Source organism: Podarcis bocagei (assembly GCF_964188305.1).
Source record: "Podarcis bocagei genome assembly, chromosome: 13".
Taxonomy (NCBI): domain Eukaryota; kingdom Metazoa; phylum Chordata; class Lepidosauria; order Squamata; family Lacertidae; genus Podarcis; species Podarcis bocagei.
The window spans coordinates 18,641,996-18,665,058 of record NC_138138.1 but is presented as its reverse complement, the minus strand read 5'-3'; the positions used below and the strand labels follow the sequence as shown (position 1 = coordinate 18,665,058).

The following is a 23,063-nucleotide window of genomic DNA, read 5'->3' as shown; positions in this document are numbered from 1 at the left end:
AATCAACTCTCTGACTTTTGGAAGACATCTGAAGGCAGCCCTGTTTAGGCAAATTTTTAATGTTCGATGTTTTATTGTTTTATTTAAATATTCTGTTGGGAGCGGCCCAGAGTGTCTGGGGAAACCCAGCCAGATGGACAGGGTATAACTATTATTATTATTATTATTATTATTATTATTATTATTATTATTATTATTTTCCCAACACATCACCGACAGCAATGCCATCAGGGTCAGGCCAGTCAGCCCAGCCCATGGACTCCAGCAGCCATCTTGCAAACAAACACACATGTTGCTCTGCTCATGGGATGCTTGCCAGCCGCTGCCGTATTATTAAAGCATTTCCTTGAGCCAAGTAGGTGTCAGGCAGAACAGCAGGTGAGCGTGACCATCAAGGAGTTGGGAGGATGGAGCTGTGTGGGTTATGTAGCTTGATGGAGTCAGTGTGAATGTCAAATGCAGATAGCCCGGCTGGCTTCCGCATGTGACAGGGAGGGAGGGCACCTTTTTGCCTTGGGTAGCAAAAAAAAAAAGGGGGGGGAGGCCTGGTCCTGTTTTGCCCTGTGCTTTTGCAGCATCTTTGTTGGCTCCATACAGAATAACTCCTTTTCTTGTTTCCCAGGGGGTGCTTTCTTGGTCTCATAATATTGTTGTTGTTTAGTCGTTTAGTCGTGTCTGACTCTTCGTGACCCCATGGACCAGAGCACGCCAGGCACTCCTGTCTTCCACTTCCTCCCGCAGTTTGGTCAAACTCATGTTGCTAGCTTCAAGAACACTGTCCAACCATCTCGTCCTCTGTCGTCCCCTTCTCCTTGTACCCTCAATCTTTCCCAACATCAGGGTCTTTTCCAGGGAGTCTTCTCTTCTCATGAGGTGGCCAAAGTACTGGAGCCTCAGCTTCAGGATCTGTCCTTCCAGTGAGCACTCAGGGCTGATTTCCTTCAGAATGGAGAGGTTTGATCTTCTTGCAGTCCATGGGACTCTCAAGAGTCTCCCCCAGCACCATAATTCAAAAGCATCAATTCTTGGGCGATCAGCCTTCTTTATGGTCCAGCTCTCACTTCCATACATCACTACTGGGAAAACCACAGCTTTAACTATACGGACCTTTTTTGGTAAGGTGATGTCTCTGCTTTAGGGATCCTATTAAGAGGCTGCTTTTGCATTCTGACACTTCCATTGGTCTTTCTGAGGGGTGCAGAGGAAGCAAGGCACAGCAAACTGGACTAAATAGGCACAATAACAGTAACAACCAACGGATGCTATTTTGCCAGTCAGCCCCTTCCACCGGAGCAGATTCCACCTGGGCGCCCACTGGGGAGAAGAGAGGAGAGAGGCTGCCCTAGACGACCTCGGAACGCGTTCGCAATGGTCAGCGCTCTGGGACGGACCGCTTTCTGCAGAGCGCTCGCTTGGAAGCACCGTCTCTCGTTCCAAACCATAGAGATAGGAAAAGTATAGAGTAATGCGCACCGCCAGCGAGCTGTCGGATTGGTTTGGAATATTTCCGCGTTGCCTCGCTAAGGTAACCTTCGCTGCTGGCTAACTTAAGCTGTGCTTCTTGATGAAAAAAAAGAAACCTTCCAACCACAACGGTGCCAAGGAAGGATAGCAGCCTCACGGAGCCTTGCACCGCCGTTCTAGCAGTGAATATCATTCTCATTTCCAATTCCACCCTGAGAGATGACAAACGATAGAGCGGCGCCGCTTTCTGCGCCCAAGAGAGAAACCCGGCTTTTTTAAAAAACCAAAAACTCAAAACGAAACCCGAAAGTTCACGCTTCATGTGACTCTATATTTTCCTGTCTCTATTCCCCGTAGCGCGTGCTTTGCGGATCAGGGCAACGTCCTGCCTCGACTTCAGCTGCCCGGGCTTGGATACACTTCCGGTTAGGCCACCAGAAAAGGCGTCATAGCCCTCCTTCAGACTTCCTGCCTAGGGACGAGCTTGCTGAATGTGGGTCCTCGTTTCTTCTGCTGCGCGTAGCAACAGCAGTGGGGTGGTCTTGCTCTTTCAATGCAGGAGGGCCAGCTCCTCTGTCTGGACAGGAGGATCCCCTGAGAAATACAAACCTAAATTCTCCTTTCTTTCTGTTTTGTACCAGCTTATATTTGTGAAAGAGACAGGCATTTTGAGGTACCCGCTGTTTCAGATGCATTTCAGCGGGGTGCAGTTTTGCTCCTTGTGAGAAATGGTCTCCTTCCTCAACAAACATCCCATACAGAAAGACACCCAGTAGAGATGATGCGGTTTATGTTCCTCTCCTCTAAACTCTGCCACTCCCCAAAGTTAAATATAGGTTCTCTCATGACTATGGAATTCAAATATTCGATTTCCTCTCCTTATTGGCCCTTTTAGAGCAATTCTCACAAGCCAACCCTTGTTTTCATTTCACCAATCTCTCTCACCTTCTCAAAACAATATATGATTTCTAACATAGCCCTCCCATTCGGAGTTCAGGAGCCAAGTGGAACACATTTCTCTTCGGGTGGTATCTATTATCTCTTGGAAAATAGGAAACTTTTACCCCCCCCCCCAATTATGGATAAACCATTGAGAATTGGGAAGATTTGTGAGAGTCTTCTAAGCTTTTTTAAAAAAACAAACAAACAAGCAAACCCCCCAAACCATTCTTTTTCATCCGCAGGCTGCCCAGTGCCATGCGGTGCCTCCTCGTCAGCCAAGACAAGCGACATGATCCAGTTCTTCTGCCTGATGGTGTGACTGTGGTTCTGGGCAGGGGACCTGAGACACTCGTCACCGATAAAAAATGCTCCCGGACACAAGGTGAGTAATTTTTCTCTTCTTAGGAATTCTTCTTTTCCTGCTAGTACAACCCCCTCCAATCATTGTGCTTGGTCTAATGTTGAACTTTCTGAGATTCTTTGTACAGCATTTGACAGATTGTTCCTTCCTGTTCATCCCTTTGATTGGGTCACTGTCAGGGGTCACAACCTTCCACATTCCGCATGTCAGCAGTGGGCAGGGCCAGATGCAGAAACAGATGCAGCAACAAATATGAATTTTAACCAGGTATAATTGGCTGGTTTGCATGCAGGCTCACACTCCTCAATGCAGGCAAGCAAGAGAGTCGAAGGACACATTCCAGCCAGGCAAACAGCAGTAGACCTGGTGAGATGTGTGGCCTGAAGAGAGAGAGAAAAAATATTTAGGCTTCTGGTATATGACTAACTCAAGTGACCCTATAGCCTACACCAGACATGCTCAACTGGTCGACCGCGATTGACAGGTAGATCCCCTGGTGATCCTGGTCGATCGCGGGATCCTTATGGATCGTGAGCTTAGAAAAACTTTCGAATGAATGTTTCTGCCCCCGCCCCCCTCACTCTGTTCCTCTGTCGCGCCAAGTGGACAGAGTTCAGTGTTTTATCATTGCGGTGTGGAATACAGTGATTGACTTTAGTGGTGTGTGTGTTTGTTATTGGTGGAGTGTGAGATGAGCGAAGTATTTCATTCTCCCTTAAAAAAAGTTCAACAACTGTGTTCTCCCCACAAAAAGCTCAAGAGCTCTGGTCTCCCCAAAGAAAGCTCAACAATTCTGGTCAATCCTCAGTGACAATTGGTAGATCACTGCCAGTTTTTTTTACACTGGGAGTAGATTGCAATCTCTTGGGACTTGGACGGGCCTGGCCTACACTCCTTTATTAGTAATACTCTACTTTCCTGGAACTCCTCCAAGTGAAGTTATGTGGGTTTTTTCTTTTTGTTCTGCCTGACTGCACCCCATGAGTTTAATGTCTGCTGCTCTGCGGGAGCCACAGAACGAAAACAGAACTAAGTGCAGATACGGATGACAAATCTGAGCACTTCCTGGGGGGAGAAGTAGTTGCAAGAGTTTCCAGGCATAAGGAACTCCAGAGAGCCAGTGTGGTGTAAATGTCCACCATGCTGGACAGGTCAAGGAGACCTGGGCTCAAATCCCTGCTGGGCCAGTCATTAACTTACCTACCTAGAACTTGCCTTACTTAGTTGTGAGATTAAAATGGAGGTGGTGGAGACCTGAAATCCACATATTCTACCTTGAGCACCCTTGAGGGAAAAGCTGGATGCAAGTGAGATCAATACCTGCCCCTTCCTTTGCAGCTTCTAGAAATGCTACTTTCCCTGATGCCTGTGCATGCCTTTCCAGCCACAGGGTCCGGCCCAGTCATTGGGCAAAGCGAGCCAGAAGGGGGAGCAGCAATAGAACTTTCCCCACCACCACCCTGTCAACACATACACACATGCACACTTCACCACCTTATTGCTTCTGAGCTGGTTATCCCAATTTTTAGTTGGTCCACCCTGACAACACATGCTGTAGGAAATGGAATGATTGCCACGATGGGATGGAGAGCAGGCAGTACCTTTGCCAGTGGAACTCTGCATGCAGTGCAGTAGAATGACTTTGTTTTTTGTGCCTTCCCTTCGCCTGCTTTGCCAGCGGGAGGCTTTCATCTTTCTTTCTTTCTTTCTTTCTTTCTTTCTTTCTTTCTTTCTTTCTTTCTTTCTCTCTTTCTCTCTTTTTCTCTCTTTCTCTTTTTCTCTCTTTCTCTCTTTCTTTCTTTCTTTCTTTCTTTCTTTCCTTCCTTTTCCTTTCTACTGCTTTCTATCCATTTTCCATTTTGTAGATAATATGTTTTATTAAATTTCCACAAATTTCACATAAAATTCCAGTACATAATATTTTTTTCTTTTGTCGACTTCCTGTACATAGTGTTTTTTTAAAATAATTTCCATGGTAATTATTTCTGTTGAATAATTATTATGGCTATGATATAAAAGAGTGAATATAGGATTCAGCAGAGAGATAGAATACAATAATCTTGAATTATTTCTGCTTTCTACCCATTTTAATTTCCCTCTGGTTTCTTGATACAATGGTACCTTGGTTCTCGAATGGCTTGGCTCCCAAAAGCTGCAAACCCGGAAATAAATGTTCCGGTTTGTGAATGTTTTTCAGAAGCTGAACGTCCGACGCAGCTTTCATTTGAGTGCAGGAAGCTCCTGCAGCCAATCGGAAGCCACGCCTTAGTTTTCTTACTGTTTTGGGAGTCAAACTGACTCCTGGAATGGATTAAGTTTGACAACCAAGGTACCACTGTACTGCTTTTTTATTATTACTTCCTCCATTTTCTCTTTCCTCCTTTCGCCTTCCTTCCTCTCCCTCCCCACCCACCCATAACTCCTTTAAAAGAAAAAGCCCAGCACCACCAATTCCAGTTCTGATTTAGTCTTGTGTTTTGATGAATATATGGCAAAATATTACTCAAAAAAAGATATGCTAATATGCCTAGAGTAAAATGTGAAGTACTGGATGGAAGAAACATTAGTAAGGAAAGATAATAAGAATATATAGATGATTTGAGAAGGTTGTAGAATGCAACGATTATTGTAAAAAGGGGTGAGCCAGGGCTGCCCTGACCTTAAGAGCTCCTAGTAAGCCCGCCCCTAGCGCCAGCCGATTGGCTGGCGCTGAGGGCGCTGAATATTAATGAGACTAGGGAATCCGTGAGACCTGCGGGGCTGGTGCCAGCCCCGCAAGATTGTAGACGGGGGCGTGAGCCCGCAACCCCCCTTTAATTCGGGAGTGGCTTTGTAGAATGCAACGATTATTGTAAATTGTATAATGTGGAGGAAATCGAGTGGGGGCGGAGGGAAGTGGGAGGAAGGAGAAAAGAATAATATGATGGATTGAGGAAATAGAAATGTAAATGTCTGGGGGGATGGGGAGGAAATGGTGTTGGCTTTGGTACATCTGTATTGTAAAGTAATATGTGAAAACCAATAATAATAATTTCTTTTTCAAAAAAATAATAATGATTTAGTCTTGTGAATTAATGATTCCATGTGTGAAATCTGGGTCTTCTGGACATGCCTTGCGGGTGTAACCAGCCCTGTTTTCTCTTCCTGTTTCCTCGCAGTGGAGTTGCTGGCCAATTATGCCTATAGATCCGTCCGAGTCACACAGGTAAGACGGGGAGAGTTCAGATTGTCCCAGTTCCGAGCCTTGTGTGCTCATACGGGAGCCCTGTTTCCCTAGGACGGTGAAGCAGCTGTTCTGAGTGTCTGGTTGCACTCGGGGGCCCTAATGTATTGGTGTGTTGACAGCGAGGGGTGAACCCCACGTCGGTGGAGGAGATACACCTGCGTTGTGGGGACAGCACCACGCTCCAGGAGGGAGAGACACTGTGCTTGGTGAATGGGCTGTACCCCTACCGCATCCGTTTCGAGGAAGATTCCCGCTCCCCGAAGAAAACCCTGCTGGAGTTCTTCAGTCCCCGGCGCCCCCTGAAGAAAGAGGAGGATGGCAAAACCCAACCTGCCAAGCGGCCCAAGACCTCCTCGCCTTCCGAGGACGAGGAAGACGACGGCCCCTCGGTGGCCGAGAAACTGAGGCAGCTGCAGGAGACGGCAGCGCAAGCCCAGCGGGCGCAGAGCCAGTCTCCCCGGCAGCTTCAGCTCTCGCATCTGGCTCCCCAGCCGCACGATTCCTGGGAGGACCATGGCAAGCTCCTGGTCTTCACAAAGAAAGGGGTGGTGCCCAGCGCCAAAGTAAGGCCTACAGCTTTCAGCGGGAGCTGGCATTGCTTCTTGTGGGCATGTTGTTGTTTAGGGCCATGTGCTAGCTGAGGCTGATGGGAATTGTAGTCCAAAACACCAGGAGGACACAGGTGGCAGGAGGCTGCTCTGGGGAAACGTTCTGGTTTCGTCTTGCGCCCCACCCTGTCCCCTTCTTTAATGTAAGAAGGGCAAATTTTGGCATCACTTGCCTGGAACCGTGGGCCGAAAGCCAGCTTAAAATAATTAAAACATCAGAAAATAGTAAAATCGTAACACGGGATAAATAACCAGCGCTGAGTAAAACTCAGCTCTCTGTCAAATTAACTCTAATTGTTAACGTTGAGGTCTGTTTATTGTATTTTGTAGCTTATTCTTTTTGCCACAAGATTCTTTGGGTACTTTTTTTTTAGAAAGATGTGATAACAAATGTCTTAAGTAAAACGTCTACAGGACATCATCATTAGAATGTTGTATTATTTTATTGTTGTTAGCCGCCCTGAGCCCGGCTTCGGCTGGGGAGGGCGGGATATAAATAAAATTTATTATTATTATTATCTGGGCAGGTTGGGCAATATACTCTTCAACCAGGCCTTTGGCTAATTAATATTCTGCAGCCTTTAAAACGTGTTGTCCTTTGCAGGCTCACCTGAGAGATCTCGGTAGGGCTACTCTAAACCAGGAAGTGGGGAAGCAATGTTACTTTGGGGGATAGTTGGAAGTTGAGGCTTGACGCCAGCCTAGGTGATTCTTGGCCCTCTTTCTGCCTCTCTGCCCAGGTTGCAGGTTTTGATCTGGACGGGACCATAATCACTACGCAGTCTGGGAAGGTGTTTCCTACAAGCCCCGATGACTGGAGGTGAGTGTGGGGCGAAATGCCAGGGAGGCGGGGGAGTGGAGGGAATTATGGGCGGCTAGCATGGTCCATGGCAAAACCTGTGTTGATCTAGGTGCAGAGAGGCCCGAGTTCAAATCTCCCACAACCATGAAGCTCATTCTGCCAGCCCAGTGCACCTCCCAACAATTAATGTGTGGGTCAGGCATTGGGTGGGGGGGGGGAAGTCACCACATATGCCACCATGGGCTGCTTGGAGGAAAGACAGGAGGGGGAGTAATAAAAGTGAGACTGTGACCTAGTGGTTAGAGCACCGGGCTCGGACAAGGGAGACCTGTGTTCGTTTCTTTATTTTATTCCATTGCACAACACGTATATACCACTTTATTGTACTAAAACCTCAAAGTGGTTTATGAAAAGAAGCCCAGACACACACACACACACACACACACACACACACACACACTTTGGCCTACTTTACAGGGTTGCTGTAAGAATAAAGGGTGGGGAGGAAAGCCGAGGACACTGCCTTAATTTCCTTGGAAGAAGGGCAAGCTAAGGAATGTAATAAATAGAAGGGAGAATATTCCTACTCATATGGGGGAAAGTCAGAAGAGCTCCCTGGTTGTGGTTGTGATTCCTGCGTTGCAGGGGGCTGGACTGGATGATCCTTGGGGTTCCCTTCCAACTCTACATTCCTGTGATTCTATAAGAGTGACATCAGGCTTTTGTAGGACGAAGGCACTGAAACGGAGGCTTGTGCTGGTGTTTCAGGGTTGTGCTTTGCACTCTAATGTCATCCATAGCAACGTGCCATCAGCATTGGGATCAAACTTGGGCCGCCATCTGCTGGTTTGTTTGTTTTTTGACTACAACTCCCATCATCCCTAGCTAGCAGGACAAGTGGTAAGGGATGATGGGAACTGTAGTCCAAAAACAGCTGGAGACCCAAGTTTGGGAAGTTCTGTTCTATACAGAGTTGGACTACAACTCCCATCATCCCTAAATGGCCAGGCTGGCTGAGGCTGATGGGAGTTGGTATCCATCAATACAGAACAACAAACCCCTGTGTTGCAAACTTAACACAACAAACAATACAAGCAACACGAAGACCAGTATACTAGATAGCACTGCAATTCTTATTGCGTGATATACATGATTTAGTACAACAAAAACAGAATATGTGCACTTGTAAATTCTCTAATATATTTGAAATCAAATGAGCACACGTCTGTCAATCTTTGAAAGTCTGTGAAAGTATAATAAGTCTATAGTTGAAACAAAGTAATAGATGCTATCCTGTGGGCTAAGCGGTAAAACATTTTTAGGCATTCATGGTGCCGAAGTGTTGCTGTTGTTGTTTAGTCGTTTAGTCGTGTCCGACTCTTCGTGACCCCATGGACCAGAGCACGCCAGGCACTCCTGTCTTCCACTGCCTCCCGCAGTTTGGTCAAACTCATGCTGGTAGCTTCGAGAACACTGTCCAACCATCTCATCCTCTGTCGTCCCCTTCTCCTTGTGCCCTCCATCTTTCCCAGCATCAGGGTCTTTTCCAGGGAGTCTTCTCTTCTCATGAGGTGGCCAAAATATTGGAGCCTCAGCTTCAGGATCTGTCCTTCCAGTGAGCACTCAGGGCTGATTTACTTAAGAATGGATAGGTTTGTTCTTCTTGCAATCCATGGGACTCTCAAGAGTCTCCTCCAGCACCATAATTCACTGTTCTGACTGTTTCGCTGGAATCTTCTTCAGTAGAACCCATAGATTAGAAAAATGCATATGGAGCAGTGGTCACAAGGATATGCATCTATTACTTTGTTTTTGTTGTATTAAATCATGTATATCATGGAATAAGAATTGCAGTGCTATCTAGTATACTGGTCTTCGTGTCCATCAACCCATAGGGCATCACAGGCTGCCTGGGTTAGGGAGATCAGCACTCAGTCATTGCCCTTCACCCCTTTCTGTTTTGCAGAATCCTGTACCCCGAAGTTCCCCGCAAGCTGAAGCAGCTTCAGAGCGAGGGGTACAAGGTAATGCACCTTCCCCAAACCATGTTACTCGCTCCAGCTTCTCCTCTCCTCTCCTCACCTCTGTGTTCTTCTCTCCTGCATCTCTGCCCTCTCTTCCCCACTCCCCCAACTGAGCAGGTTGTGATCTTTACCAACCAGATGGGCATCAGTCGCGGGCGCCTCAGGCCCGAAGTTTTCAAAGCCAAGGTGGAAGCAGTGGTGGAGCGGCTTGGCATCCCGCTGCAGGTGAGTCGGGGCAGGGAGGACGGTGTATCTCCCAGAATGCTTTGCAAAAGGGAAGTTGCCCATTGAGCAGGGAAAGTGGAGTGGGTTTGGAAGCAAACATTTTATGGTATAAGTGCCACCTGCAGAATAGAAGAGGGTGGCTTTGTGAGGGAGGAAGAGGAAGAATAGAAATGGTTTATTGAATATTTACGGATAAATTGCAAACAGATAGAAACATTAGCAGGATTACTGTCATAACCAGCAGTTTCATAAGAGTGTATATTTAAGGTAGATCATTAAATAAGCAAATTAAATGAATTTGGATATGCAGAAGATATTAAAAAAAATAAGGAACCGTAGAAAGGGGGGGGAAGGAAGTCAAATTTTGAAATGTTAAATTGATTGTAAAACTAATGAAACGTATAAACTCGAAAAGTATAAATAAAAACTTTTAAGAGAGAGAGAGAAAGAGGAAATGAAGCTGAAAGAGTTAAAAACAGGTGAAGGGCTTTGGGGGCTCCAAGGGCCTTGTGGGTAACTGCCCAGGGGCCACGTCCTAGCAGTGGACAGGAAGTGACATAAACAGGAAGTGACATAAACAGTTAATCCACACACATACATGCATCCACATGCTCTCCCCAACATTCACAGAGCAGCCATAGAATTGTAGAGTTGGAAGAGACCACAAGGGTCATCTAGTCCAACTCCCTGCGATGCAGGAATCTTTTCCCATGGTGGGGCTCGAACCCACAACCCACAACAATTAAGAGTCTCATACTCTACCAGCTGAGCTATCTATTTAAACCTCCTCTCACCCAGCACACACACACACTCTCTCTCTCTCTCTTTCTTTCTTTCTTTCTTTCTTTCTTTCTTTCTCTCTCACTCTCTCCCTCCTAATCTCTCTTTCTTTTCTCTCCCCATCCCAGCTCCCACAAATTTACAATTAGGGGAGAAAATATCTCATTCCCAAGCCTAAGTCCCTCAGTTGCTGTTCTGCTGTAGTTTCCAGGGATTTGCAGCCATGCGCAAAGATCAAGGCGATGCAGAATTCGAAACGGTGAACTGTTCCCATTTCTCATTCTCCAGCCAGTTTAATATATCTCGCCTCGTCGCCCCATTGGGCACGGGATGGGGCTCAGCCAAAGTTGCTGGTTGTCAGTAGAGACACCCCAGACTTTGGCCCAGAGATGTTTGATCAAGGAAGGGAAGGAGAGATTGAAAACACTATGAAAATAAAACGCCAGGATGTTTTTTATCTGGACAAGGCTGGGATAATCTCACCCTGCTGCCATCCTTCCCCTCCCAGGTCTTCGTGGCGACTGCTTCTGGCGTTTACCGCAAACCTGTCCTCGGCATGTGGGAACACCTGTGCAAGAAGGTGACTTGAGACTTCACGTATTGTGACTTTGCTGTTAGTTTTATTTTCCGTACTTTTCCGTATTTTCTGTCATTTTGCATTGTGATTGGTTGGGAGCGAATTTTCCGCCATCCGCTTATTTTGATTCCACCGTGCCTCATATTTCAAATACAGTGGTACCTCGGGTTAAGAACTTAATTCGTTCCGGAGGTCTGTTCTTAACCTGAAATTGTTCTTAACCTGAAGCACCACTTTAGCTAATGGGGCGTCCTGCTGCCGCTGTGCCGCCGCTGCCCAATTTCTGTTCTCATCCTGAAGCAAAGTTCTTAACCCGAGGTAATATTTCTGGGTCAGCGGAGTCTGTAACCTGAAGCATATGTAACCTGAAGCATATGTAACCCGAGGGACCACTGTACAGTGGTACATTAGTTGTCGAACGGCTTGGCTCCTGAACAAATCAGCTCCCAAACGCCACAAACCCAGAAGTAAGTGTTCCGGTTTGTGAACGTTTTTTGGAAGCCGAACATCCGACGGGGATTCCATGGCTTCCGATTGAGCTCAGGGAACTCCTGCAGCCAATCGGAAGCCACGCCTTGGTTTGTGAACGGTCTCCCAGAACGGATTAAGTTCGACAACCAAGGTACCACTGTAGGTTGCTGAAGGTTACTTTAATCGGTTTAAGTTTTAAAGGTCGCATTTTCCCCAGTGTGGCTGGATCAGATTGTTACGGGTTGTGTGTGTAGGGGGTGGTCTTTGTTGTGGATTTTCTCATCCGCCTTGTGTATCGCAATGTAGAAAGGCCGCATGCGAATTTGAAAGGAAAGGAGGAAGGTACAGGGGTGCAGAGGGGTGGGAAGGAGAGAGAGAGAGAGATCTCTGTATCACTACAAGTCTTGACTTCCCACCCCTCATTCCCAAACTTTCTTCCAAGGCAAACGGTGGCCTAGAAGTCTCTTTGCAGCAAAGCGTCTATGTTGGAGGTGAGTAAAACACTCAGGCTGAGCTGGGAATCCTAAGAACTGGTGGCACTCACGGGGAAATAGAGCGCAGAGGCTGCAGTGTTGCTCAGTTCCATTTCTCACTCTCTGCACAAACCCAACCTCTTGTGCTCGTTTTATTTATTACATTTATATACCGTCTTCATCTTGCAAGGTCTCAAGATGGTGTGACTGGTTCCCCTCCTGCTCCTCCCCATCGCAACAAACAACCTTGCGAGATGGGTTAGGCTAAGAGATGGTGGCTGCCCCAAGACCACCCATAGTAGAGCGGAGATTTGAACTCCTGTCTCCCAGGCCCTAGTCCAACGCTCTTAACCGTTTCGCCACACTGGCGATTTGTAGGCAGCCCGGAGATCAAGAACACACAGAGGGCCGCATGAAATTAGGCCGAGGGCCACACTCCCCACTCCAATGCTATGGGATGCTATTCACAGTGCAGTGGTACCTCGGGTTAAATACTTAATTCATTCTGGAGGTCCGTTCTTAACCTGAAACTATTCTTAACCTGAAGCACCACTTTAGCTAAAGGGGCCTCCCGCTGCCGCCGCGCCGCAGGAGCCCGATTTCTGTTCTCATCCTGAAGCAGTTCTCTGGGTTAGCGGAGTCTGTAACCTGAAGCATATGTAACTCGAGGTACCACTGTATAATGAGAGAATGGGTGCAATTTGCTTAGTACCTTCATTTGGTGGGAGCGAGGAACAATTTCAGGCTTGTGCATCTTCACTGCAGGCAAAGTTGTTTCTGTGCTTCCCCTACTCCGAATTTACATGCCCCAGTTGTGAGTGTTAGCAATGATCCGTTGAGTTTTCCACCTTGTGCTGCTGGATGTGTTTTCATAGCTCCTTTCTGTCCATAGATGCAGCTGGGCGACCACCAAACTGGGCCCCGGGACACAAGAAGAAGGATTTTTCATGCAGCGACCGCTTGGTATGCAATCAATTCTTCTCTTTCCTGTCTTCTCCTTCAGTTTCCCTTAACCACGAAACAGAAAATTTGGCCACCCTGGATTAAAGAACAACTGCTCTGGTTTAGCACCCACTATTCCCCCTCTTCTCTTCCGCCAGGTTTTTTTTTTTTAATTTCAAAAAAGAATTTACATACTACCATTTATATGCTGCAATATCAGGGCGGCGTGCAGAAAACATCATTGAAACAAGTGTGTAATCATTAAACAGTGCAGAACAGTCATTGCCATCAACCTGGTTGTCAATGTTGACCGAAGGGTCCCTCCTGTTTTTACTTAGGCAAGATGTGATTGCTGTCATGGAAATGCTGTTCAGGACTGTATTTTGTACCCAGGTAAATACTAGATACACAGAACTTGCCCTCTAGCATCCTTAGAATACAGTGGTACCTCAGGTTAAGTACTTAATTCGTTCTGGAGGTCCGTACTTAACCTGAAACTGTTCCTAACCTGAAGCACCACTTTAGCTAATGGGGCCTCCCGCTGCCACCGCGCCGCCAGAGCACGATTTCTTTTCTCATCCTGAAGCAAAGTTCTTAACCTGAAGCACTATTTCTGGGTTAGCGGAGTCTGTAACCTGAAGCGTCTGTAACCTGAAGCGTGTATAACCTGAGGTACCACTGTATCAGCATTCAGTCAAAAGCCAAGTTTATAGCACTCATGGAATTCCTCCTTTTTAAAATAAAAAAAATTAAAAGCAAACTTTTTGTGTATTTAAAACATTTCTATCCCACCTCTCCTTCAAAAGTTCAAGGTGGCAGGTTTTAATAGTCCTCCACTGAAATCTAGGGAGGGGGGGTGAAACCATGGCCTTTCACCTCATTTTCTCCCTCTACCACCTTTCTTGATGTCCTCAAATCCCACAGATAATTTGGAAACCTCACATCACTAGTCTTAGGAATGTTTTGGCCATGGGTAGGCAAACTTAGGCTCGGGGGCCGGATCCTGCCCAATCGCCTTCCAATTCTGGCCAGCAGACGGTCCAGGAATCAACGTGTTTTTACATGAGTAGAATGTGCCCTTTTATTTAAAATGCATCTCCGGGTTATTTGTGGGGCATAGGAATTCCCCCCCAAAAAAATATAGTCCGGCCCTCCACAAGGTCTGAGGGACAGTGGACTGGCCCCCAGCTGGAAGAGTTTGCTGACCCCTGGTTTTGGCTATTTGAGGAAGTGGTGTATTGCAGTGAAGCATTTGAGCTGGAAAAAGGAAAAAAAGTTGTAATGATGTGCTTTCTACACAAAAATCTGGGCTGGTATCGGCAGCCCACATCGAGCACCTAGCAGCCAGCTACTAGCCAACAGGCATACATGCGCTACTGCTGCCTTCGGTAACCAGTTGTGCACCAGATGTTTTAGAAACACAAAAAGATGTGCTTGATTTGTGTATGGTAGGGAACTCACGGGCCCGAGAATACAGTGGTACCTCGGATTAAGTACTTAATTCGTTCCGGATGTCCGTTCTTAACCTGAAACTGTTCTTAACCTGAAGCACCACTTTAGCTAATGGGGCCTTCTGCTGCCGCCGTGCCGCCAGAGCCCGATTTCTGTTCTTATCCTGAAGCAAAGTTCTTAACCTGAAGCCCTATTTCTGGCTTAGTGGAGTGTGTAACCTGAAGCGTATGTAACCTGAGGTACCACTGTATCTGCTTTCTCTTTTTGAAATGAGTTTCTAGCCCTCATGGTGCAGAGTGGGGTGGGGCGGACCTGAAAATGTGTAGGCAGCGAAATCTTAGAAGTCAGCGGGGGACTAAGAAGGGAAGCAAAGGCAGAGCTTCAGTGCCCCTTATCCCTTCCTGGTGGTACACCTATCAGGAATATTTTCTTGTCATTCTCCTCGTTCTCTCAATCCTAGACAGAGGATTTCAAAGCCTTAGGCGAATTTGGAAGCAAATGACACAAGATGAACAGGCCGAGATGCAAATTGCACGTACTGGGTGTACTTTTGTTGTGGCCACGGAGTGTGTGCGTTCTGGCTGCCAAGAGTACAAGCCGTTCTCATCAGCTCACACTTTTCCTTGGCTCCTTTCCCCACGTTAACAGCTCTTCCTTCTGCCCGTCCTCACAGTTCGCTCTGAATGCTGGGCTTCCCTTCCGCACCCCCGAAGTGTATTTCCTGGGCTGGAAAGAGCCGCCGTTTGCACTCCCCAACTTTGATCCGGTGAATGATTTCTCTTTCTTTTAGAGCTGGCCTCGCTTTTGCTTTCCGTTCATATAGAACCAGGTGTTGCCTTTTTGCATGCCATTAATTTGACTCTGAGAGGGATGTGGGTGGCGCTGTGGGTTAAACCACAGAGCCTAGGACTTGCTGATCAGAAGGTCGGCGGTTCGAATCCCTGCGACGGGGTGAGCTCCCGTTGCTCGGTCCCTGCTCCTGCCAACCTAGCAGTTCAAAAGCGCATCAAAGTGCAAGTAGATAAATAGGTACCGCTCCAGCAGGAAGGTAAAGGGCATTTCCGTGTGCTGCTCTGGTTCGCCAGAAGCGGCTTAGTCATGCTGGCCACATGACCCGGAAGCTGTACGCCGGCTCCCTCGGCCAAAAAAGCGAGATGAGCGCCACAACCCCAGAGTCGGTCACGACTGGACCTAATGGTCAGGGGTCCCTTTACCTTTAATTTGAGTCTGAATTGATTTTAGAATGAATTGATTTTAGAATGTATTTCAATTAAATGATTATGATTTTATGTAAACTGTGTTATTTTTACTGTTGTTAGCTGCTCTGAGCCTGGCTTCGGCTGGGGAGGGCAGGATATAAATAAAATATTATTATTATTATTATTATTATTATTATTATTATTATTATTATTATTTTGTGATCTGCAAAACAATCTTTGCAGGTTGGTATTTGGAGGAGATGGGGCTTTTGAGTCTGACAGAGAATGGGTTTCCCTGGGACCACCTAATGAGCTCATGGCAGAGGGTGAGATTCAAATTGGGGGATTTTGGATTCTCGCCAGCAGTCTCTTAGCCCTGGGATGGGGAAACCTCTGGCCCTCTGCATATTATTGGACTCCACCTCCCATCACCCCCATCTAACAGGGCCAGTCAATGGCCAGGGACTATAGCAGTTTAGTTCATCAACATCTGGAGGGCTACGGGTTCCTCGCTCCTACTCTAGGGCATCTTTGCTCAAAAATATGACTGAACCCAGGTCCTCTTTATGGGGGACAAGTGGCGGGAGCAGGGGGAATGATTGCTGAACAAAAGATCACCTTTAATAAACCTCCAAAGAAAGTTACTGGAAAGGTTTGCCTCTTGCCGCTTGTGGTTCCCCACTTCCAAGATTTGTGGGAAGCTGAAGGCAAAAAAAGTGTTGCGTGCCAGCATGTTCTCTGCCTACTCAGAAGGCCGTTTAAAAAAGGAAAGCCATGTGGGTGGCAGGACCAGAACTTTATCCTAAACTGTGGCTGAGCATTGGGCTTGCCTGCTAGTCAGTTAAGCAGCTTTTGAGTCAGCAAATGTGATTTATTTATTTTTTGCTCAGAAAACCTGCACGTAGTCACCTGGCTATTCTTGCAGAGTTTTACAGTCGCATTATTTTAGCACCTTATTCCAATTTAGAGTGTGCATTTCCCCCCTTTTATCTGCCCCCACTGAAATTGGGCCTGGCAAGATCTGCAAAAGCAGAGAGTTTAATAGGCACAGCTGACCGACTTGCCTAACACTATTACATACAATGTCTGAGTCTCTTGTGTCTGTTACCGTATTTTTCGCTCTATAAGACGCACTTTTCCCCTCCTAAAAGTAAGGGGAAATGTGTGTGCCTCTTATGGAGCGAATGCAGGCTGCACGGCTATCCCAGAAGCCAAAACAGCGAGAGGGATCACTGCGCAGCGCTCCCGCTTGCTCTTCTAGCTTCTGGCTTAGCCACACGAAGCCTCTTCAGGGCACAGGGAGCCTTCATCCCGCTGCCCTGAGGAGGCTTCACACACCCTTTAAAGAGCGCACGGCTCTTGCTGGCTTTTGCAGGAGCCCCTCAGTCCCTTCTCCCACCTCCTGGAAAAGCCCGCAAGAGCTGGGCTCCCTTTAAAGAGCCGCGTGGAGCGTGTGTGCGACTCTTGGGGGAAAGCCTGCAAGGCTCTCTAAAGGGAGCACTGAGCAGAACCTGGGATGCAGACAGGCTCTGCTCAGCGCTCCCTTTAAAGAATATTTTTTTTCTTCCATTCCCTCTCTAAAAACTAGGTGCGTCTTATGGTCAGGTGCATCTTGTGGAGCAAAAAATACAGTATATTCATACATTTGCCATTCTTGTCTCCTCTTACACAGCGAACGCTGGACCCCAAGGCACAGCTCTATGATCCTCCAGACGCTTGCCTGACCTCTTCCTCCCCAGAGGTGGTTGTAGCTGTTGGCTTCCCTGCTGGTGAGTGGCCGTTCAAACCTTCCTTATCCAAGCTTCGTTTTCTAAAACTTTCTGCAAAAGGTTCCTCCAGTCTCCGAAAGTGTACGTGGGCAACAGATGCCCTTCCCTGGGGAGTTTCCATGCGCTTCAATTCCCAACTGGAGCTTAGCTTTTTTGCTAAGTAAACCCAGAACTGTTTGTCAGGCGTTTTTTCTCCCTTGGTTAGTCAAAAGCATAGGTCAGCAACATTTTTCAGCCATGGGCTGGTCCACCGTCCCTCAGACCTTGTGGGGGGGCCGGACTATATTTTGAAAAAAAATATAAATGAATTCCTGTGCCCCACAAATAACCCAGAGATGCATTTTATATAAAAGCACACATTCTACTCATGTGAAAACATGCTGATTCCCGGACCGTCCGTGGGCCGGATTTAGAAGGGGATTGGGCTGCATCCGGCCCCCGAGCCTTAGGTTGCCTACCCCTGGTCAAAAGGCTGGGGGAATTTGATAACTGGAAATGGATATTTATAATAAATAGGTTAACATATGGAGTAAGGATGAATGTTAGAGGGTAAGGATTTGCTGAATTTAATATTTGAACTGGAATACAAAATGGGAGGTGTGAGGAGGTCAAGAAACTAGTGAAGAAAATATAAGATTTGAAAATATTAAGCTATTTTTCAGTTTTGATTTTTGGCTTTTCTCTTTGTTCTTATTCTTTATTCTTTCTTCTATCAACTGTTTTTCTACTGTGTATTTTTTATTTGTTTTGTTTTTGTAGTTTGAATGTTGGAATTTGTTGGGATTTGTTTTTATTGTTTGTGAAATATTAATAAATATCATTTAAAAAACAACAACAAAAGGCTGGGGGAATTAGGCTTGGAATGATGGGGCTGTGCTTTCGCTAGAGAGGCTTATGCTACAGAGCAGTAGAATTGTGAAATAAGGCACGTTTCCCAACAGCCCAATTGGATGTCAGGCTTCAGGGAACCAGCTTCCTCCCCCATGGCAATAGATAAGCAGAACAAAGGAAAAGGAGTCTTACCAGTTAGAAACTTTAATAATCACAGCGAGAGAACAAAGAACACATCTCCTAGTCGTGGTGGTGCTCCCAATTACAGAGCCCACCCCCTTCGGTCTCTATGAACCTACGTCACTTCTACGTCTCATAATCTGAGCTTGTCCCCTCTGTGCTTTCTGTTCTGACACTTTCTGAGCCCTTCTCGACTTTGGGGAGGGCGGTGGAGGAATGCTGTCTAGAGACTGTGAATCTGTTAACCTTCCCCCTTCCAGTGTTTCTTTTCTTAGCTGTCCCCCATCCAGTATTTCCCAGCTTCTGCCTTCTGAACTATGCCCCTCTGCAAACCGTTGTTCCAAATCTATACTGTCCTTCTGCTCCTGCGAAGATTCAGGATCTGGAACAGGAGCAGGGGGAGGGGGAGGCTCCTCAGTGCAGCCCTCCGCAACACGGTCCCTGACACTGGATCAGGCCAGTGGTCTACTTAGTCCAGCATCCTGCTTTCACAGTGGCCAACCCAGGTGCCTGCAGGAAACCCGTAAGCAGGACCTGAACACAAGAGCAGCTTTCTCCCCTCTGTAGTTTCTAGAAACTGGTATTCAGAAGCAAACTTCCCCTGACAACGGAAGCAGAACACTGGGTTAGTAGCCATTGGTGTCTGGCTGTTAACCAGAAGGTTGGTGGTTCGAGCCTAGCCAAGGACAGCTTTCAGCAGGATTCCTGAATTGTAGGTGGTTGATGAACTTCCAACGATACAATTCTAAAATTCTATAGCCTTTCACAAATTCATATTTTAAAGCTGTTCAAGTATGCACTTCTCTGAAAAGAGCAAGGTAGCTTAAGGCTGAAGCAGTTTCTCTTTTCTCTGGTGGGCACTTCCAGTAGTCGTAAGGCAGAGAAATCGGCTAGTTCAGAAAGAAAAGGAGGGCCTTGTGATAGGATTTTGTAAGGACAATGAAGGGAGCAGAGTATCAAAGCCGTGTCTGCAACAGGGACCTTTGAGATGGATGCAAATATTTCTAGCAAAGTGTACGGTGCCACAACTGACGTTGGGTCAAAATGCCTGGGAAACACTGCTCTACCCTGTTTTATCTTTTAACCAGAGTTTGAAACTCCCATTGCTCTCGGCGCATTCTGGACAGGGAATTTCATTAGCGCGAGCAGTTTCTGAGCTTCTTAGTACTACGCCTAAGATTTCAGATTAAAACTGCAGTGTGGAAGGAAAGGAGGACCTTTTTCTGCCTCCCCACTTCCAGCCACTCTCTGAAGATTGGAGAAGAGACCCTCTTAAGAATATCAGGGGGTGGGCAGGGGAAGGAGGACTAGACCATGTGAAAAAACGAACATTATATTTTAGCTGCAGTTCATTCATTTTCAGCTATGTATTCTTGTTATAAAAAAAAAAAGTGCGCCTGGACATTCCGTTGTTGCGGCCACAACCTTGGCTTAAGGTGCCATTTAGCTCCTAGCTTTCATATCTCAGATTCTAACACTGCTTTTAACACCGTCGTCTTTTCTCGCTCCAGCTGGCAAGTCAACTTTTTTGAAGCGACATTTGGCCTCTGCTGGTTACGCCTATGCCAACCGGGTAAGTAGGAGACAGCGGCTGCCTGGGAGTAAGCCTTGAGGGTGGTCCTGCCTGTCTTCTTCTTCCTCCTCCTCCTCCTCTCCTCCCTCCTCTCTTCTCTTGTAACCCATCTTCTCCCACTCCCCTTTACAGGACATACTTGGCTCATGGCAGAAGTGTGTGGCTACATGCCAAGCAGCACTGCAGACAGGGAAGAGCGTAATAGTGGACAACACCAATCCGGACTTGGAATCAAGATCCAGGTGAGGCTTCTCTGGTCACCAGATGTGGTGATGTTGCTCATCCAGCAGGCAGGAGGCTTCCAAAGTTCTCTAAAAAACCATTGTGCCCTTTCCCCCCCACCAGGTATATTGAGTGCGCCAAGGAAGCCGGCGTTCCCTGCCGCTGTTTCCTGTTCACTGCTTCGTTGGAACAAGCCAAGCACAACAACAGAGTGAGTAGCTTGTTAGGAAAGTTATCAAAAAGCTTCTGCCAGAGGAAGGGACCAGATCACCTGTTTGAACGCGTGTTCCCCACTCTTCTGCTTTCACCCCGGTTCTGGAGAAATAAAACAAGACTGCAAAAGGATTTTTCTCTCTCTCATATAGTCAGCCTTATCATTAGCCAAACTGCCAGGCTGCCCCTTCCCAGAGCTGGAGATGATGCCTACTTCTCTGAGAGCTGTACCACAAAGCGGCCCATGGGAGACCTTGGTTTGTTAGGGAGCCCTGAAACGAGCCACCTGTCTTTGGAGAAGTGCCCTGATGGACAGTGTCAATAGTTTAGTAAATGAGAGCCCTGGGATTTAGGTGAGATGGCTGGATTTGAGCCCCTGCATTTCCAAATTGTTATGGGTTGAGGCATCTGCAACCCTCGACCTAATGTCATGTGACATGGAGGGAGCACCCATTTCTGGCACATCACTGGCATGTGGCCCACTGCCAAAAGTTATTTCATCCCTGCTCTAACTCAGCAGCCTAAGACTGTGACGTGTACCTCTTCTGTTTATGAATAGCCTCTCTCAGAAGTGATGTACAGCATTCTTAACCCACAGTATCTTATACAGTCGTACCTTGGTTCTCGAACGGAACCCGTTCTGGAAGTCTGTCCGACTTTTGAAAACAAAAACGTGGCTTCCGATTGGCTGCAGGAGCTTCCTGGACTCAGTTTGAAGCTGCGTCAGATGTTCAGCTTCTGAAAAACGTTCACAAACCGGAACACTCTTCCGGGTTTGTGGCACCCAGGAGCCAAAACGTTTCGAGTCATAAGGCATTTGAGAACCAAGGTACGACTGTAGTCTAAACTCCTTTGAAAGTGAAGTCTGGAATTTTGTTTATTCTGATGTGTTGTGGAAGGGACAGGACACATTTTAAATAGATTGCTGCGTGACATGTGCCCCCAAGCTCCGGGAGTTTCCCTTTGTCTCTTTCCAGTTAGTGCTGCCTCCCCTGTTTTGTTTTGTTTTCTTCTGTCTTTCTGTTGTGCCTAATAATCAAAGCACATCCTTCACGAACTTACCCAGTCCTCTTTGATAGCTGTGTAGGCTATTGGCCAGTGCAGATTAACTGTGTGCTGTGCGAAGCACTTCTGAAGTGGATCCTCCTTGTTTCTTCATGCTCTGACACCAGCCAGCTTGCCCCCAAGGGGAACATCCCCACGTCCTGGTCAAATAAGCAGCCCCCAGAATGACTAGAGAGCAACCTCTTTTTCTTCTTCATTTCAGTTCCGGGAAATGACGGAAAAGGGGCATGTGCCCGTGAATGATATCGTCCTGAACAGCTATAAGTGAGTTTCTGAATTACTTATAGAAGGGAGGGAAGCTTGTAGTGGCATGGGGAGGGGAAAAGGGGGCAGCTCCTATGAAACTGATGAATCTTAAGCTTTGGGGGCCCTAATCTCAGTGGCCCCATAAGCGACTTTAGGCCACGTTGCTTAACATTTCTAGTAGACCCAATCTGAGTCGCACAACTCAATTTGATTTTTTGTTGTATATTCTTCAGCAGTCCCAAAGTTTTGAGAGTCAGTAGCACAGATATTGTAAAGGTGTGGCGCTCTGTTGTGGAACAACCCCATTGAAGAAGATAGCAGTGGTGGTTGCCCAGACCTCGTTGCTGGTTGCGAGGCCGGCCCCCCATAACAGTTCAAGCTTCAGGGCCCCCCAAATGTAGGTCCGGCCACTGATGGGGAAGGCTGTTTCTGTACCGCCACCCTGATTTCTTTGGCACCTAGCCGGCACCCGCTAAAGAATGAAGAAAGCAGAATTGTACACTTGCGTTGAACAAATTATATTTTGTTGTGTTTGTTATGCACAAATATTGCATGTCCCCGTCACCCAGCTCTCACTTGGTAAAAACAAGTGAACTACTACCTCTCAAGGTGTGGGGGGAAAGGGGAAATGGCCTGTTTTGAACTTCAACCCTGAGATGAACTGTGGGGGATTAGACACTTCTCCCCACGTCCATTTTCACTTCTAAGTTTCGCCATGAAACACCCAAGTAAAAATATATGTACTTAACGCTAACTTAGTTCCAGAAAATAGGCTGAGGACTGAATAGGCTGCATCTCTGAAATGTCACTTAAAGCTGTCTCTCTCTCTTTGCTAGGAATAAGTTTGTGGCACCATCGTTGGACGAGGGTTTCTCTGAAATCCTCAAGATTCACTTTGTACCTCAGTTTGCAGATTCTCAACTAGAGTCACTTTACCGGCAATTTTCTGAGGGATGACACTGTCCTGCTCTTTGCACCCATCTGACAGAGCCTTTTTTTCGAAATGTACCTCTCTGTTGCCAAAGAAAGGTATACTTATGAAGTGTGATGGCTCCCCCTGCTGGTCAAAGGGGACCCTCGCTTTGGGCTATAGAACGTCCTCAGGCTGTTTGAAAATGGGAGTGGAGACTATATAATAGGATTCCCTTTTCCCCTGTGAAAAGGCATTTTAGAAACCATGAGAAATAAAGTTTTGGAACCCAAACAGTTGTCCTCTTATTTTTCAGGTGAGAGCTATAGGCCTCTTTGTCACCCAAATAAAGCCAGAATGGGGAATTTACATTAAGACTTGTTTTTGGAAACAATTCTGCTCTTGGGCTTCTGCCTAGAACTACAGGGAACAGTTGGAGACAGATAAAAGACTGGTGACAAATTAGCTCTTCCTGCAGAAAAGCTCTAGTCTGGTTATACTTATTCCC

At 46.8% G+C, this 23,063-nt stretch overlaps 1 protein-coding gene across 2 annotated transcripts; it reads left to right on the top strand.

Annotated features, from left to right (window-relative positions):
- The first annotated feature begins 1,844 nt into the window (after positions 1-1,844).
- On the top strand, positions 1,845-22,849 carry PNKP (polynucleotide kinase 3'-phosphatase). 2 transcript variants are annotated; one of them, XM_081166402.1, is made up of 17 exons: positions 1,845-1,957; positions 2,649-2,788; positions 5,926-5,972; positions 6,113-6,556; positions 7,342-7,421; positions 9,370-9,427; positions 9,545-9,652; positions 10,941-11,012; positions 11,923-11,971; positions 12,846-12,916; positions 15,021-15,113; positions 17,219-17,315; positions 19,838-19,899; positions 20,032-20,141; positions 20,245-20,332; positions 21,602-21,663; positions 22,482-22,849. In XM_081166402.1, coding segments are annotated over exons 1-17 (1,704 nt in total). In that variant the 5' UTR covers positions 1,845-1,955; the 3' UTR covers positions 22,603-22,849. The 2 variants fall into 2 exon arrangements, with proteins under 2 accessions (XP_081022528.1, XP_081022527.1); XM_081166401.1 differs by having other exon boundaries at positions 1,913-2,137.
- Positions 22,850-23,063: the final 214 nt, after the last annotated feature.

Excerpts from the sequence above, each read along its gene's own strand:
- PNKP (XM_081166401.1), top strand. The coding sequence starts at position 1,956 with ATGTGGGTCCTCGTTTCTTCTGCTGCGCGTAGCAACAGCAGTGGGGTG. Across the intron at positions 11,972-12,845 it reads GCAAAGCGTCTATGTTGGAG|ATGCAGCTGGGCGACCACCA; the intron begins GTGAGTAAAACA and ends TTCTGTCCATAG. Across the intron at positions 19,900-20,031 it reads GTTACGCCTATGCCAACCGG|GACATACTTGGCTCATGGCA; the intron begins GTAAGTAGGAGA and ends TCCCCTTTACAG.